This window comes from Lissotriton helveticus, chromosome 12, assembly GCF_964261635.1.
Source record: "Lissotriton helveticus chromosome 12, aLisHel1.1, whole genome shotgun sequence".
In the NCBI taxonomy this organism is placed as follows: domain Eukaryota; kingdom Metazoa; phylum Chordata; class Amphibia; order Caudata; family Salamandridae; genus Lissotriton; species Lissotriton helveticus.
In genome coordinates this window covers 209,417,984-209,433,747 of record NC_136073.1, presented here as the reverse complement: position 1 = coordinate 209,433,747, position 15,764 = coordinate 209,417,984, and the positions used below count along the sequence as shown (strand labels likewise).

At 40.9% G+C, this 15,764-nt stretch overlaps 1 protein-coding gene across 1 annotated transcript in view; it reads left to right on the top strand.

Moving 5' to 3' along the window:
• LOC144799349 (hepatocyte nuclear factor 4-beta-like) overlaps positions 1–15,764 on the top strand; it is a 307,123-nt gene that overhangs the window by 249,568 nt on the left and 41,791 nt on the right. The window contains exons 5-7 of the mRNA XM_078670608.1: positions 3,815–3,970; positions 6,196–6,283; positions 7,679–7,831. Of these exons, the coding sequence (XP_078526734.1) occupies positions 3,815–3,970; positions 6,196–6,283; positions 7,679–7,831 (397 nt within the window). The remainder of the gene's footprint in view (positions 1–3,814; positions 3,971–6,195; positions 6,284–7,678; positions 7,832–15,764) is intronic.

Genomic DNA, 15,764 nt, shown 5'->3' with positions numbered 1-15,764 from the left:
AGTGCTGCATTCGTAGCTGCTTTCAAGGCTGGATTTGCTGAGTGCCGGCCACAGGCCTACTGGAGGGTTTCCTCCACGTCCAGTCTGACCCTGCTACTCAGGCTTGTCAGAAACTTTGCAGTGTTCAGGTCAGAAACATGATGTGGGTCCCTTCTCTGTTATATTGGCAGCCAAGGTTGCCTACCTTATCAAGAATATATCACAAAAACGTGCCAGGGCTTTTGTTGTGATTCATAAATAGATTGCGGTACAAAAGGGGGTGGTGATGGACGGAGCATCTGAATCAATCAAACACTCACACCCAGTCAAAAGATCTGGGTTTAATCCATCACCGTTCTTTAGCCCACTTTGCCACCCCAGTTCAGACATGGCTATATGCAAATTAGTCTGACCCTGTGCCTCATGGGAACAGTCCAGCCCGAACTGCCAAGCCAAGATTGAGCAGGGGCAGCGTGGGATATAGAAAAGAGCAGGGCCTGGGGCGAAAACCCCAGGCTGCTCCCCCCGCCCCAGTGACCGCCCTGCTGGCACTCCAGTCATATTTTTGACAACAAGCAGGAAGCAGTGACATAATGCAAAATGATGTCTCCCCCCCCTTCCCTCCCCCCCCGCAGGATCTGAAAAGCCGCCCCCCCTTAAGTCTCCCATATCTCAAAGTTGTTCATTGGCCTTGGGGAAGAAGGGTCCCCCTGTAGGATTTGGGAGCCCTGAAGGGTTAGGGCCCCCTTGTGCTGCAGTAGCTTGTGTTACACCCCTGGCAGGAAGAGTCTTCTTGTATTGTCGGTAATCTGGCCGTTCTTGCTGTTGCCCCCTCTAGTATGGGTACTTCACAATAACTGAGGGAGAAAATATGAGATTTTTTTTTTAGTCAAATGTTCCATCATCTACAGTCACTTTGCAGTGGCTCTCTGCCATAGTGCCTTTGGCACTTCATCCAGCTAGACCTTTTAACTCTACTTTTGATTTAATGCCAAAGTCAATCGATCTTGCACTGGGTGCCAGCCTTTTAGATTTGTCAATGCTTGTTTTGTCATGTTATGTTTAAAATGTATTTTGGGGGGAGCTGTTGGGCACTCACCAATATAAAAAAAAGACATTGACTAAAAGTAAAATTATATATGGATTTCAAAATGCAGTTATTGCCATAGTAGTCCCTGGCACTAGAGGGAACTGCTTTGTGTGCGGATGTGCTATTTGTGAAAGAGCAGAATGCTAGCAGTCAAGATGAATTTAGCCAGTGGGTAAAGTGGGCTCACATATTAGCCTATGCTGTAGGGGGCAGAAGAAAAATTTGAATGACAAAACAACTGACCAACAAATGAAGAGGGTTGGCTGAAGGAGGTTATAGGTAAGTATATCATACACATAAATGTACTAAAACCAAAAGTTCTAAGCTAACCCCAGACCTAAAAACATGCTATTGATTATTTAGGGTGAAACCCATTAGTCCGAGGATCTCTATCAGGGAATGCCAAAGTGCAAATGGATCCCCAATTTTAGAACTGTGGATTTGTACCCTCTCCTTCAAAATTGAAAGCCAAAATCTATAGTTGAAAGCATATTTTAATATGAAGAGAATTTCAGAAAGAATCTCAGTAGTGCAACATTGGTTGAATTTTTCACATTTGACAAGCTGCACACTAAACCTTAAATGTGCCAAGCAGCACCTTATAGTCCACCGAAAAGACAAAATCCTTCCTGGTTTGTTTTCTTGGTTTGGATTGAGAGCAGAAACTGAACTTGCATCCCTTCATTTTGCAGCTAGTGTCACCTAAACACATTTTGGATTTGTGTTTAACTATTAATACAATATTCTTTGTCTATTGCCATGATCTTTTGCACCTGACAAATTGTTGTTGGAGCAGTAAAATATATATTGTTGGCATTTGCTTAGCTGTGTAATATTGCTTAAATTAGAAACTTGTTTCATTTAATTCTCTGATAAGGTTTTACAGGAAATCGTGACTCTGAATTTTTGAAAGTATTTCTGAAAAATAAAAGTAATCAAGGCTTCTATTGTAACTGGTGGGTATGGATGAGTTGCACAGATATGGTTCAAGACTGAGAACTTCCCTAACTACATGAGGAGTGGTGTCACCCAAAGTTTCTGTGTTGTCACACAATTGGATTGCTCATGTTGTTGAGGATACAGGGATTTCTGCATAATGGTGTACCCCAACTCATTGTCAATCTGTTGTCCACATTAGGGTAGTCTTGGTGCCCACGTTGCCACCACACATTTCACGGAAGGCCTGACTGCGAGTGTCTTGGAAGGATAGTCGGTGCTCATTTCATCCAATGAAAACCAAAACCAAGGGTTTGGAATTTATTGGGTACGATAAATAGCAAATATTTTGACCTATTTTCTTTTTAATGGAGAATACCATGAAGATTATGGTGCTTTCCACCCTGGTATTTACCCAGCATTTTCACTCCTAAAATTCCAGGAGGCTTGACCTACAGAAATTTAACAGTGGGTCAAATGTTATCTTGCCTAGTAATTACCAGGTGCAATAAAGTTCCCATCACTTATAATCAGTCGCAGATGGCTTGAATCGCGGGAGAGGCAGTGGGGGGCGATATGTGGGGAGAGGGGGGTTAATTTAATAAAATTTAATTGAAAAAAAACTTGCCTTCGCCTCCGGTGCCGGATCCTGCGTCGCGCCTCCTGCTCTCAGCTCACAGGAAGCAGAAGCAGGCAGCCTCCCTTTCTTCCCCTAAGCCAATCACAACGCTGCAATGGCAGCGTTGTGATTGGCTAGGGCGCCATCCTTGCAGGCGTCTATGGGGAGGTTGTTTTATACATGCAGGCTGCGCAGCAGCATACATGAAGAAAACAGAGAGTACTATGAATGGTTTGGTCGGCCCTGGGCTAGCCACCCCTCCATGACATGCCCACCCGCCCCCAACCAGGCATACCCTGCTTCTGCTTTCTCACAGTGCGAGAAGCAGAAACGTAAAATGGTATTCATACCATTTTACGTTTCTGCTTCTCGCACTGCGAGGAAGCAGTTGGGCGATGCTCCAACACCCACATAGAGGAGCCACCCCTGCTTATAATTACTGTGTTTGCACAGGGATCACAATTTAACAGGGCACTCATAATCAAGCCCTAAGTCTTTAGGATGTATCCACCTTTTACAACTTGATGACATTGTAACCACTTCTGATCCTGTTGGAACAGGGTCAATTGATGTCCATTCACCCTCAATTTCCTCTGGAATTTACAAGGCCATTGGCATGCTTTAAGTGGTTGATAATATGTTAACCTCTTAGATTGCGCAGAATTAGCTACTTCTAACTGCAGCCATTGGATGCGAATATTTATCACATTGCCGGTGGAAAGAGTAGTTGGCACATGTGTGGTAATAGTGTCCTGCCACTTGAAATTCTCTTCCGTGTGCATAGACAATTATGCTATCTATAGAACATGCTACTTGTCTTCCACTGGGCACTTGATTATTTATTTAGTCCTTCACATGTGTGGCTCAGAAACATTTAAGATACTCATGTGTGCTGCTACTGGCAAGCTTATGTACATTCCTCATCCATGTATTGGAGGTGGGGATTTAAATGCTGTCATTTCATTGGGTGAACTGTTTCAAAGTCATTCATTTATTGTATTAGGTTAAGTTTCTTTGGTTGTGTCTTAAAGGCCTTTGGGTGTTTGTGCTCACCAGTAACATTCTTGTTTGTTTAGAGTCTAGATCTTCACTTATCTTCTAAAAATTCTTCTTTTTGGTAAACCAGGAGTGTCTTCTGCAGTTGGAGTTGGCCAAAGACACAGTCACAATGTTTTTTTCTTGTATTCCAGTATTCAGCCTTGAGTCCACTTCACGGTGCAGAGATGGCCATGAAGAAAATTGCAACCATCGGTGACGTGTGTGAATCCATGAAGCAACAGCTCCTTGTTTTGGTGGAGTGGGCAAAGTACATCCCAGCATTCTGTGAGCTTCCACTGGATGACCAGGTGAGGAAACCTTGTTCCTTCCTGTCGAACAATATCCTCTGCCTTAATAGTGACCTCTAAACTGACACGTAGAGAATCTATAGAGGGATTTAGCTTGAAAACAATTGTGACACACAATCAGGATTCAAAAGTCTACCCTACCCATTATCTGCACATGTAAACACATTCTTTGAGGGAAAGGGATGCAAGTATTGCCTCTTTGGACGCCAGTGGACCTTTTTTAGCAAGAAAGCAGCCAGAATGGTGCAACAGCTTTTGACTCATCAGGCTAAATAGAATTTTGCTGCTGAAGTGCTCTACATGCATTGATCTAAGCCATTTTTGTCGCTTTTTTAGTCACCTTATAGAAGCACGGGCCCTGATAGCAAGTATGTGTAACTATAGCTGTTGATATAGGTCCGGGCTCTCACCATCATTTTGTTCAGTGTACATCTAAAGTGCCAGGGAACCTCTTATTGGCCCGCCATGACTGTTCAGTTGTTGGCACTAGATCGACATATAGCTGACATGGTAATAGAGATAAAAGCGGGCTTGCCTTGGGAGTCGTTCATACGACGTGCGAATGGTACTGGGGTTATGCCAAAGTTTAGCTGCATTTGGGTTGGCATTCTAAAGACAAGTTTGAAGGCGTTTATAAGTACACGGTGAGGTTAACCATATTTGAAGTATTTTCAGTGGTGTGTCAGTGGGACAGAGGACTAACAGGAATCTTTTCAAAGGTTTTGATATGCCTTGCAGTGCGGTAATTTAAATATTGCTACATTACAGCCACAATATAATCTTCGTTCTCAGAATAGTTCAATATAGCATATGTTTAAAGGAAATAAAAACAGATCAGAATGAGTAGCTATTTAATCTGTCCATAAATCTACAGCTCTCACCAGGGCATTGGTTTGATAAAAACCTCCAGGGCATATTTATCAAGGGTTTTGCATCATCCTTGCTCCTCGAAAGGGGCACCTACAATGAGATGTACCAAGCCATGCAAGGCCACCCTGCATGGCCCTGCAATAATGAAGTAATGAAAGGCAGCACAAGTTGCTGCTCTGCGCCACTCTGTTCCAGGGAGGCGTTCCGTCGGTGCAGCATGAGTGTTCCCACACATCCACCCATGGATTCTGAAGCATTCTCAGATTTCCCAATACTGGCAGACCTGGGAATGGGTTGGAATGCTACGCCTTCGCTGGGAAGGCGTAAAAAGGAGAAATATCTTTATGTCACCTCGTTTTTTCCTCTTTCTACAATTGTGCCATTCTGCAGTACACTCAGAAGGATGAAAATGTCTCCGAAGATTGTTTTTGTGCAGGAAGGTGTTCCTTCCTGCGAAAAAGATATCCCTAACTGTAACGCGGCACCCATGTACCACGTCGCCTGCGTTGGCCCTAGGCAGCAGTTTGTGTGTGCCAGCCAACTGTATCTGTTTTAGTACAAACACATGCAGTTACTTTTCCAAAGATGTATTTATTAGCATAATAAGTACTGGATGGCCATCGATGTTCAAGTTTAAGAGAAATGTGTGTAAGCGAAAAATGACTGTGTTTGTTGAGTATCTCTGAAAAATACCTGTCTGGCTGACTAAATAAACATAGGGTCGCCCTTTCTACAAATTTTACCTGGAACCAACAAGCTACAACAAGATTGTTCCTGTGTGAAACTCTCCAAATAGAAAACTTTAGTGTTTGTCTTGAATCCAAGGTGAAATCACTTGCTGTCAGGTCACAGCAGTATAAGTAACATATAAATTATCTTGAGAATGGATTGCACTACAATTCACCTCAGTTCAGGTTTTCGTAATTTTGTGTTACTGATTGATTGAGGTTGTTTATTCGATGCAAATAGAAAGTCACACACTATTGTTGTCTAGAGTTTGGAATGTCGTACATCAAATGCTGTATAAATCACAATTAGCAGAGAAGATCACAGTTTTGCCTCTGAGTCACAAAAGCATTTATGAGTATGGGAAGTAGTAACAGTAGTTCTCTTTTAAATACTTTCACATGCCTCTATGGATCTGCCCTGAAACTTCCTGCTCCCTATTTGGAAAACTGGAAAGAGAGTACAGGTCTCTCTATTTACACTAACTGTGTATGAATATTCCCTAAACAGTTCAATTTTATACTCATTTTATATGTTTTGGGGATAATTCAAAAGGCAGGTAAGAGTAGACCTTTACTCAATATTATGACCGGCTGCAGTTAAATCTTCTTCTTATGATGTAATTACAGGTTGCATTATTGCGAGCCCACGCCGGTGAACATCTTCTCCTCGGAGTGGCGAAACGTTCAATTCCCTATCAGGATTTCCTGCTACTAGGTAAAGCAGTACAACCTAGATTCAGAATCATATGTCTGTGTGTATGTACATATGTATGTGGTATTTCTATAATGTGAATCTAGCCGAAAGGCAGCAGAGTGTTGTACAGGGTCAAAGATGAGCATAAAGTCTACAAGTGATAAGAAAGGTAGCTGGTTTGTGGACTGTTAATGCTTTGTGATAGTGTTCTTTAAAGAGCTGCATGTTTAACTCTTTCCTAAATTGAAGTTGTGGGATGGTCCTGATGGATACGGAGATGTTGTACCAGATCCTCAGTGTATAGCTCGGAAGGTGTGCCCCATGTTTAAAATTTTATTTTTTTACAAATCTTGATCTAATTGTATTATGACGACATGAGGGACCAACATTAGAAAACTGACTTTGGCTCTAGGCCGCAATGGCCGTAGTCTGAATTAAAAAGTGGTTGTCATTGTGTCATGATGAACCGTGATCAATGGAGAGGCATGCCTCAAGTATTCTACTTTAAGACAACCAATGGTGGAAGATGCTATAGGGAAATATAGGGATTTCTGAAAAGGCTTGCATATTTGAATAATTTTTAGACACGAGGTACCACCGGTTAAATATTGAGTAGGCATGCATGTCACCAGCTCTGCCCCAACCATATTTGTTTTTGGATGCACTGTTCTGTAAAAGACTCCATATATTCCTTTCCTCCTTTACATACATTGAGTTATTAAAGTGGATTCCAGTTATTGCAGATTATTTTTCACTGACCTGCCCAAATTAACCCAGTTGTCAAAATCATAATCTATAATGTCTTTTCTTTTTTCTGTTGCCCTTCTATTTAAATTTGAAATGAAAAAAACAGATCAAAGTAACCCAGGACTAGCTCTAATTGAGATTTCGACACCCTCTCAAACAGCATCTCTTAGTTGTAGATGTTTACAGATCCGCTATCAGTGGCACTGGAAATACTAACGTGTGTGTATGTCCATATGGTGGTATGAATGTGTTTCAGGTGTCTGCTGTGTAAAATGTGGGCCTTCTCAACATGATGCACTTGGTAGTTTGTGGTCTTACAATCTTACAAAAGCTATTTCCCAAACAGAACTGTGATACACTTTAAGTGTGATTGTTTTTGTTTCTTAACCCGTTTGCTGCTTCGAACGTTCAGCGCCAGTGCTGAACGTTCGAAGAAACGGGTGCGGCCGCGTCGGCCGTTGGACGTGCGCAGCACCTGGGAGGTAGCTCGCGTGACGTCCAACGGCCGACGGCAGCAGGAAAGGGGTTTACTCTGCTCTTCTCAAGTAGTTCAAGTTAGTTTTCCTCCTATTTGTGTGTTATTTCTTTATATCCTCTAGCTAGAAGGATGAGCAATCTTTGCATGCATCTACATACCTAGATAATTCAAGTGGTTTTCATTTTCCTTAGGAAATGATTTCATTATCCCAATGAACTGTCCAGAGCTGGACATTGCTCGCGTTGCTACCAGAATCCTGGATGAGCTAGTGAAGCCCTTAAGAGAGATCCAGATTGACGACAATGAGCACGCCTGTCTCAAAGCGATCATATTCTTTGATCCAGGTAGGATTCCATTTCTGGATTTACTGATCGCTTGCCTGTCAGCACATCCGCACATCTGGGGCGCATTTCTTCTTTTAACAGGTGATTCATGTCAAATAAACAACAACCCAGACATCCAGAAATAATTTTAATTTTAACATGGAGTTTTGTGACAATTACTTAACTTATTTACATCTTTACTGGGGCAATTCTGTTCAACATAAACACATGTTGGCGCTTCTTCCCACATGTAATAATATTTCCATGTATTCTTGCAATTTCTGAAACAATGTATATTATACACATTAAGGTGCCTCATAGCATAAAAGGATAAGTAACTAAGTTCAAGCTATGAAGAATGAGGAGGCAAAGAATTGCCCCAGAAGACAACTTTAGAATCACAAACTATTTACACCTCTCTGGAATACTGTTTATTTAAGATGCATTTACCTAGTGCTCAGTGGTTGATTAGTTGGCCTTTAGTTTGGTTGCATTTCTGGTAATTCCCAGTGGCCAATAGCATCAAGGTTTTGGCTTACCACTCAGCCTAGCTTTTACTGCGCATTTTGGTAGCGAGAGCCCTAAACTTTATAATGTAGGAAACAAAACTACAGGTACCCTATTCTAAAGTATAAGTCAGGTTCCTCAGATAACCACACCTGGCATAGGGCAAAGCAGGGCTGGATCAAGAATGTTTGGTACCCTAGTCAATGTAACAGTTCGCCCTCTTTTATAAATTTACACCCTCATAAGACTACATTCTGTTTGCTATGATAGACATCCTTCTGTCTGTTGCTTCAGAAAGCTGTATACATTGTCTAATGCCTTTGACAAGTCCTGGTATAATTTGAGGTCTCTCGGAAATGTATCAGAGGGCACAGGAGGGGAGAGTGGACATTTTGCCAGATTGAAGAGAAGTGGCATTTCATTGCAATATCTGTAAAACGCATGCACGAGAGTACCCTTAGTCCCTAAGTTGTGTGTTTAGAGTATGTTTAATAATTGGGGAGATTTGTTTTAGCTGAAGAGATGTATTCACCTTGTTTTCTTGCACGTGCAAACTAAGGGTATATTTGGGGTTTATTAGGATGCAACAGCATTACTATTAATGTCTTATTTCATGGTAAGTACTACTTCCTTGATTTTTCTCCAATGGAAGTCCATCAAAGTATAGCACAATTTCATGCCTAGTTTAATGGGGGTAAATGTCTGCTAAGTAAAGGACTAGCGCTGTTCTGCAGAGGTTAAAAGAAAACAGAAGATGGAGTAGTTGTCTATTTTAGTTGAAGAAGCAGCAATATATCCTCCAAACATAACCATCAAAAAAATAAGGTCAGTTGCTACAGTTCACTAATTACACCAATAATAGCAATTTACTTGAAAAGTGATGTAGGCTAAGATTCACTTTTTTCTAAAATGGATGCTTGAACCATTACCCACCAAGGTGGCATGCATCATTATTGCAAAAGTTCCTCCGCCTGGTGATAAGACTTGTTTAACCAGGGTAGCCATTTCAGCAGGATCTCTTTGTAGGAGACGGGACAAAACTGGAAACAATAATTCAAGTGTCTAAAATGTTGTCCAAATAGAAGCGCACTGTCCAAATGTATACCCAAAGGTAAGGGAGCCTAGGGATCTTGATTACGGTTCTGATTACCTTGTGGTTAAACCAATTATTTTATTGTAGTCCTACAGTTGATAAGGTTAAAAACTGACTGAAGTGAGAACAATCACCCTAAAGTGGTCGAGTCAGCAGGTTCCAGCCCTTCTAGTCTATACACAAGGTATATGACGTTCGTCAGAACCAGGGATCAGTCACTGTTAATGTAGTAAACAATAACCGCTTGAAATAGGGATTTCTATTTGTGGTGTGTTGAAAAAGAAGTGTGAAGTCGAGTACTGCGTAGCCCTTTATCATTGTGATAAAAAACTGTATGGAGATACAACATTATACTGAAACAGAGCCTATGTCAACATTCACTGTGAGTTTCACAAATGGTGGATGCATCTGGTACACAGTGTGAATACAGAAACACCTGGTCATTTTGTAATCCATAGCTCTACACTACACAACAACGGTGTCCTTACTTCACACTGAATATACACTGCAAAAATCATGCTATGCCGGGTTGTTTGTGTGTCTGTAATGGTTGAATGTATATGGAGGGTACAACATCCTCACCTAACTGGAGTTCCTAAGTAGCTCCTTGGAGGCACACGCGTGCTACAGTGCAATGGCATAGTATGATGCTTCAGTACAAACAGTGGGAGACAGAAGAACATTCTGAGTAATTTGGCTAAAAGCTTGTGCATGGTCATAGACTTAGGAGTTTCATCCTAGGGAAACGGATGACAAATCTTAAAGAAAATATTCAATGCAGACATCATTCTCACACATTTATTTGCACTTTTAGGTAGGGAGGTGGCTTCAGTTAGGACACTTGTCCAAAGTGTGGAAAAGTTCATCTGTGAATAGGGACAGATACGACGTGTGGAATCTTCTTAGATTCATTAATTGACACTTTCTTGCCTGAAGGATACAGTGTGCTACACAAGGACCGATACTCTAAGCATGTTGGTGGAGCAGCAGTCATCTGAATAGAAAACCTCCCGTGTAAAATGATGTGGACACAAAGTTTCTCCTGTTTTTAATGTCTTACTACTGAGTTCTTTTTTTTTAAATATTTTTTTATTGAGCAGAAAGAGGTTAAAATACAGTTCATGAATGAAGAATTTGAGCAATGGAAATGAAAACAAGGTTAAATTAAAAAAATTATTGAGGGGCAGGTTAAAAAGGGGGAGAGATTTAAAATACATAAAACTCGAAAGCAGGCATTGATGTAATCCTTATTTCACAACATATTAATTAATCTTCAAGTACAAGCAATGTGCAACGGCCGCAAACTTTGATCATAAAGTGCAAGTGCAGTACAGTACAATCCAACCTAATACAGTCAATGTGCAACATCCGCAAACTTTGAACATAACTGCAAGTGCAAAATAGTGCAATCCAACCTGGAATAAAGTGCTTAAGCTAAAAAGTTTGCTTATTTAATTAAGTCTAGCAACTTTTCATGTCTGCTTTTAAAATCATATAGATTTAGTTTTAGTATTCAATCTAATTTTTTAGCTTAACCCCCCTTTTATTGCCTCCAGATTCTCAAAATACTTCAATTTTCTTTCAAAACTTCTGACTGCTCCCACTCTACAGGCATATGCTTTTTCAAAATTCCGGGACCTCCTCATTTTGTTAAACCATTTTAAATGGGATGGAGGTTCCTTAGATTTCCATTTTTGGAGTATTAGGGAGCGAGCAACTGTACAAGAAATAAACACACATTTTTCCTCGTTCTCATTGAGGGAACCTCTATCTTTGGATATACCAAAGAGGGCCAGTTCAGCTGAGGGTGTTAGTGTTTTCCCTATTGCCTCCTCAATGTCTATGAGTATGGCCTCCCAAAAAGATTTCAATTGAGGACAAGAGAAAAAGGTATGGAGCCAGCCCCCCTGACCGGCGGCTTGGCATCTAAAGCATTTATTCTCAACCTCTGGGAACCTTTTCTCGAGTGCTTCCGGAGTCCAGTACGCTAGCCAACGGGACAGGAAGGCCATCCTTTTAAAGTTAGCGGCACGTAGCGATTTATAGCCTAACAAACTTATAGTCTCCCATTCCTTATGTGTTAAATTGCATTGGGGTTGGCTAAATATTTTCTCAAGATGGCTAGCCACCGTGTCTAAATGACCGCCATAATGGAGCCTTTTATACCAGTTTCCTATACCGGTGGTTTTGGCCTCGTAAAGGAGTGTAACCGGCTCGCCCATTGTGGGGAGATGTCCACCAATAGTTTTTCTCAGAAAGTGAACGATTTGTAGATATTCAAAGAACATTGGTTGCATGGGAGTGATTATTCTAGCCTGTACTTCTTGCCATAAAATAATTCTATTCTGGACAAAGAAGTATCTTAACTCCCGAAATCCCAAATTCTCCCAATTTAGTATTTGGCTATTGCTAATTTGGAGGCCCAAACAGAAACACTCTCGTAAGTTTAAAAACTGGGAGGCTGAGGAGCTCGGATTTTTCTTAAAAAAGGACTGTAGTCTAGATAGATATTCTTTTATGGTCTTATATCTCGTCCTTTTGGGGAGTTTTGCGGTCTTTAAAAATACCTGGGTTTGGGAATCGGACTCTTGTAGCATTTTTACTAAGAAGAAGCTATCTCGTTTGTTTTTTATACCTATCAGACCTGCCACCAAGTCCAAAAAGGCTGCCTCATAATATGTGTGGAAGAGCAAGTCCCCCCTGGTCAACTGGGAGTTGAATCACGGATAGCTTTACTCTAGGGGTTTTACCCCCCCAAACAAAACTTCTGATCATAGATTCGATATCTTTGAAAAAAGTAGAATACAACTTAATAGGGAAATTGCTAAACAAAAATATTAATAAGGGTAGAATCGACATCTTGATCTCCTTGATATCCTACCAATCAAGGAGAGAGGAATTAAAAGCCATTGGGAGAGAAGATTCTTAATTTTATTCTTCATTCTCACATAGTTAAGGAGGTAGAGTTGATGGTAATCACAGGTTACATATATGCCTAAATATCTAATAGGGTCTCGACTTGCAGCCTGGACATGCAAGCACGATGGAAGTTGGCTAAGACTGGTGTTTAAGGCGAGGACCTCTGTTTTTTTTTTTATTGATTTTGTAACCTCCTACTTGTTCATATGTTTTAAATTCTTTTAATATGCTTTCAATATTCTCCTTGTTTGGCTTAGCGTAAATGATAATACCATCCGCAAATAGCTTAAGCTTCGCCATCCCGGAGATTGGGGGGAGGATATCGTGATTGTTTCTAATTTTGATAACCAAGGGTTCAATAAAAAAAGTTAAAAGGAGAGGGGATAAAGGGCAGCCCTGCCTGGTCCCACGGTTGTCTTGGATTGAGACAGCTTTTTCTGAGTTTATTATAATCTGTGCGGAGGCGCCATGATAGATGTTCTTGAGCATCTTAATCACTTGTTCTGGGAACCCGAATTTGGTAAGAGAATGGAACAGGGTTGCCCAGTTAACTAGGTCAAACGCTTTTTCCGCGTCGACCATTAGGATACAGGCAGGGGTTGAATTAACATTAAAATAGTCTAATGCCTGAATTAAGAATTCGGTGTTAGAAGCCATAACACGACCTGCTATGAATCCTGACTGATCGCTATGTATGACTTCTTGCGCCGCATACATAAAACGATAGGCCCAGATTTTCATAAGGATTTTGTAGTCAGAATTCAGAAGGCTTATTGACCTATAAGAATTAATATCTTCTGGACTTTTGTCTTTTTTTACAAAAGATATTATTATTGCTTCTTTAAAGGATGCGGGTACCATTCCTCCTAGTTTGATGTAATTAAATAGATTCTTTAGGGGAGTAACGGAACATTTTATAGAATTCAATTGGGAACCCGTCCTGCCCACAGGCTTTCGCCCCTGGTGTTGCCTTTATAGCATCAACTATTTCCCCTGTATTAATTTCTAACCCTAGTTGTAAAGCCCGATGGGGCGTGATCTTTAGGATATCTAGGTTCATAAAATAATCCTAAATCTGACCCTCCTCTACTTGATATTCAGTGGAGTAAATGCAATTAAAATGCTCCAGAAAAGCCCTTTGAATAGAACTATTATCTACTATCTCTTGGTTATTCATTGGATTTCTGATTTTAACTATCGCAGCAGATTCTTGTTTTTTTCCTCACAGAGTTCGCCAAGAGCTTTCCTGCCAATTGGCTATCCTCATATATCCTTTGTTGGAAGGTTCTAGAACGGTTGATCTCTTCCAAAACAAAGAAATCCCTTAATTCTGCCTTTGCTTGCTCCAAGTGATTCGGGCAAAGGAGGAGCTGTAAAGCATATTCTTTATCTACGGCCTTTTGGAGCGTAGATATCTTTTGTCTCCTCTTTTTGACCTGGGCAGAAGTAAAAGATAATATCTGGCCACGTGCTGTCGCCTTGAATCCCTCCCAGACCGAGAATGGTTCTGCTGAATTGTTGTTAATAGTAAAGTATTCTGAGATCCATTCTCCGAAACCAGCCACCCAGTCGGGATTCTGGAGCAGGGTCCGATCCAACTGCCACCTGGACTGGTCCCTGCCCCCACCACCTAAATTAACTACCAGCTCTATTTTCCCATGGTCGGAAAAGGGATTACAACCAATAGAAGAATTTAAAATCTGAATCGATCTAGATATCAAAAAATAATCGATTCTTGATGCCGTCTGGAAGCAGTGTGAATAGCAAGTGAAGGATACCCCTTCTGGGTTTATTGTACGCCATGGGTCTATAAGCTGATATTCTGAGATAAATATGTCCACAACTTTTTTAGTATTAGGCTTTAGCTGTTTCTTATTTTTATTAGAGGTGTCTTTTTTAAAATCTTGTAAGTAATTGAAATCTCCTCCCATGATGATCTGTCCAGGGACTCCCCTTAGAAGGTCGTTGATTTCTAAAATACTAGACACCTCATCGGATATTTGCCCATATTAGTTTACGAAATTCATTTCATTCCCTTGCATTTTGGTTGCTACCCATAACCATCTCCCTTTGGGATCCCTTCTTATTTTTAAAATTTCTCCGGATAGTTTCCTTAAAAAATAAATTGCAACGCCTCTCTGGGCCACCCCTGCTGAAGCAAAAAACAAATGGGAGAAATATTTCGGGATAAATAAATTGGGGGTGTTGGTTTTTAGATGGGTCTCTTGGAGAAATATCACATGGGGAGTTAGAGAGACTGCCCATTTTATGAGAGCACCGTATTTTTGTTTATTTAAAACACCATTGGCGTTAACTGATCGGATATTACATTTGATCATTCCCATAAAAGAGTTTTCGCATCATTAAATCCTTCATTCAAAATTTGGTACACACCCTGCCTACAATTTCTGCTCTTTTTTACTGCTTTCAACCCATCCCTCCCTCTCCCTCCCAGAGTGAACCCCCTCCCTCCCCTGGGAAGTGGCCCCTTCCATTCCCCCCACGCTGGCCACATTCCCCCCTTCTTATGGACTGGGTGTCTTCTTGTTACACCCTTAGTGACCCTTTAAGCCCGGTGCCCCCCTCGACAGCCAAAGAAGTTTTTATTGTATTCTATTTTGTTACTGAGAAAAACAAGTTTGTTTATTTTAGGGTTTTTTTAGACAAATTGAAATTTTTCCTTCAAGCTCTACCATTATTGCTCAGTGGGCTGGTTTTAATTACTCAAACATTTGTTTCTGGAGTTATCTCTTTTAGTAGAGATTGAGCTTCTTCAAGATTGGAAAACATATAAAACTTTCCCTTTACGAGAACTTTTAACTTAGACTGCTGGGCGATTGAGGCTTGGGCGCCGTTCATTTTAAACAAGTGGAGGATTTTAACAAATTCTTTCCTGCGGCGTGCAGCTGCAGCAGTCATGTCTGAAAAAATTCTACATTTAATTGTCTCAGTAACGGAAAATTGTCTGTGTTGAAATGCTTTTGATAAAATCTCTTCCTTTATCCTAAAGTCAGCGAAGTTCATTAGGATAGTTCTAGGAAAAGTTGAATTGGTGAACCTCTGGGCCGGGACTCGATGTGCTCTCATGATGGACAGATCACCTTCGAAGTCTGGCAGTACTTTTTGATGAATAAAGGAGTTGACCCACTGGAGCATATTTGAACCTTCCAGTCCTTCAGGTACCCCCACTATCCTGAGATTGGATCTTCGGGAATGGTTCTCAAGCTCCTCGAACTTGTTTTCAAGTTTACTTTCCAGGAGGCTCTTTTTAGTTGGCATCTTTTTGGCCTCTATTCTTGCTTGATTGATGTGATCCTCAAGAGCCGAGATTCTTTCTTCCGCCTCGTTCAATCTTGTGGGGAGTCCTTGCATTGATTCTTCAAATTTTTCCAATCTAGAATGTAGAGCAGCTATCTCAACTTGCTGATTTGACTT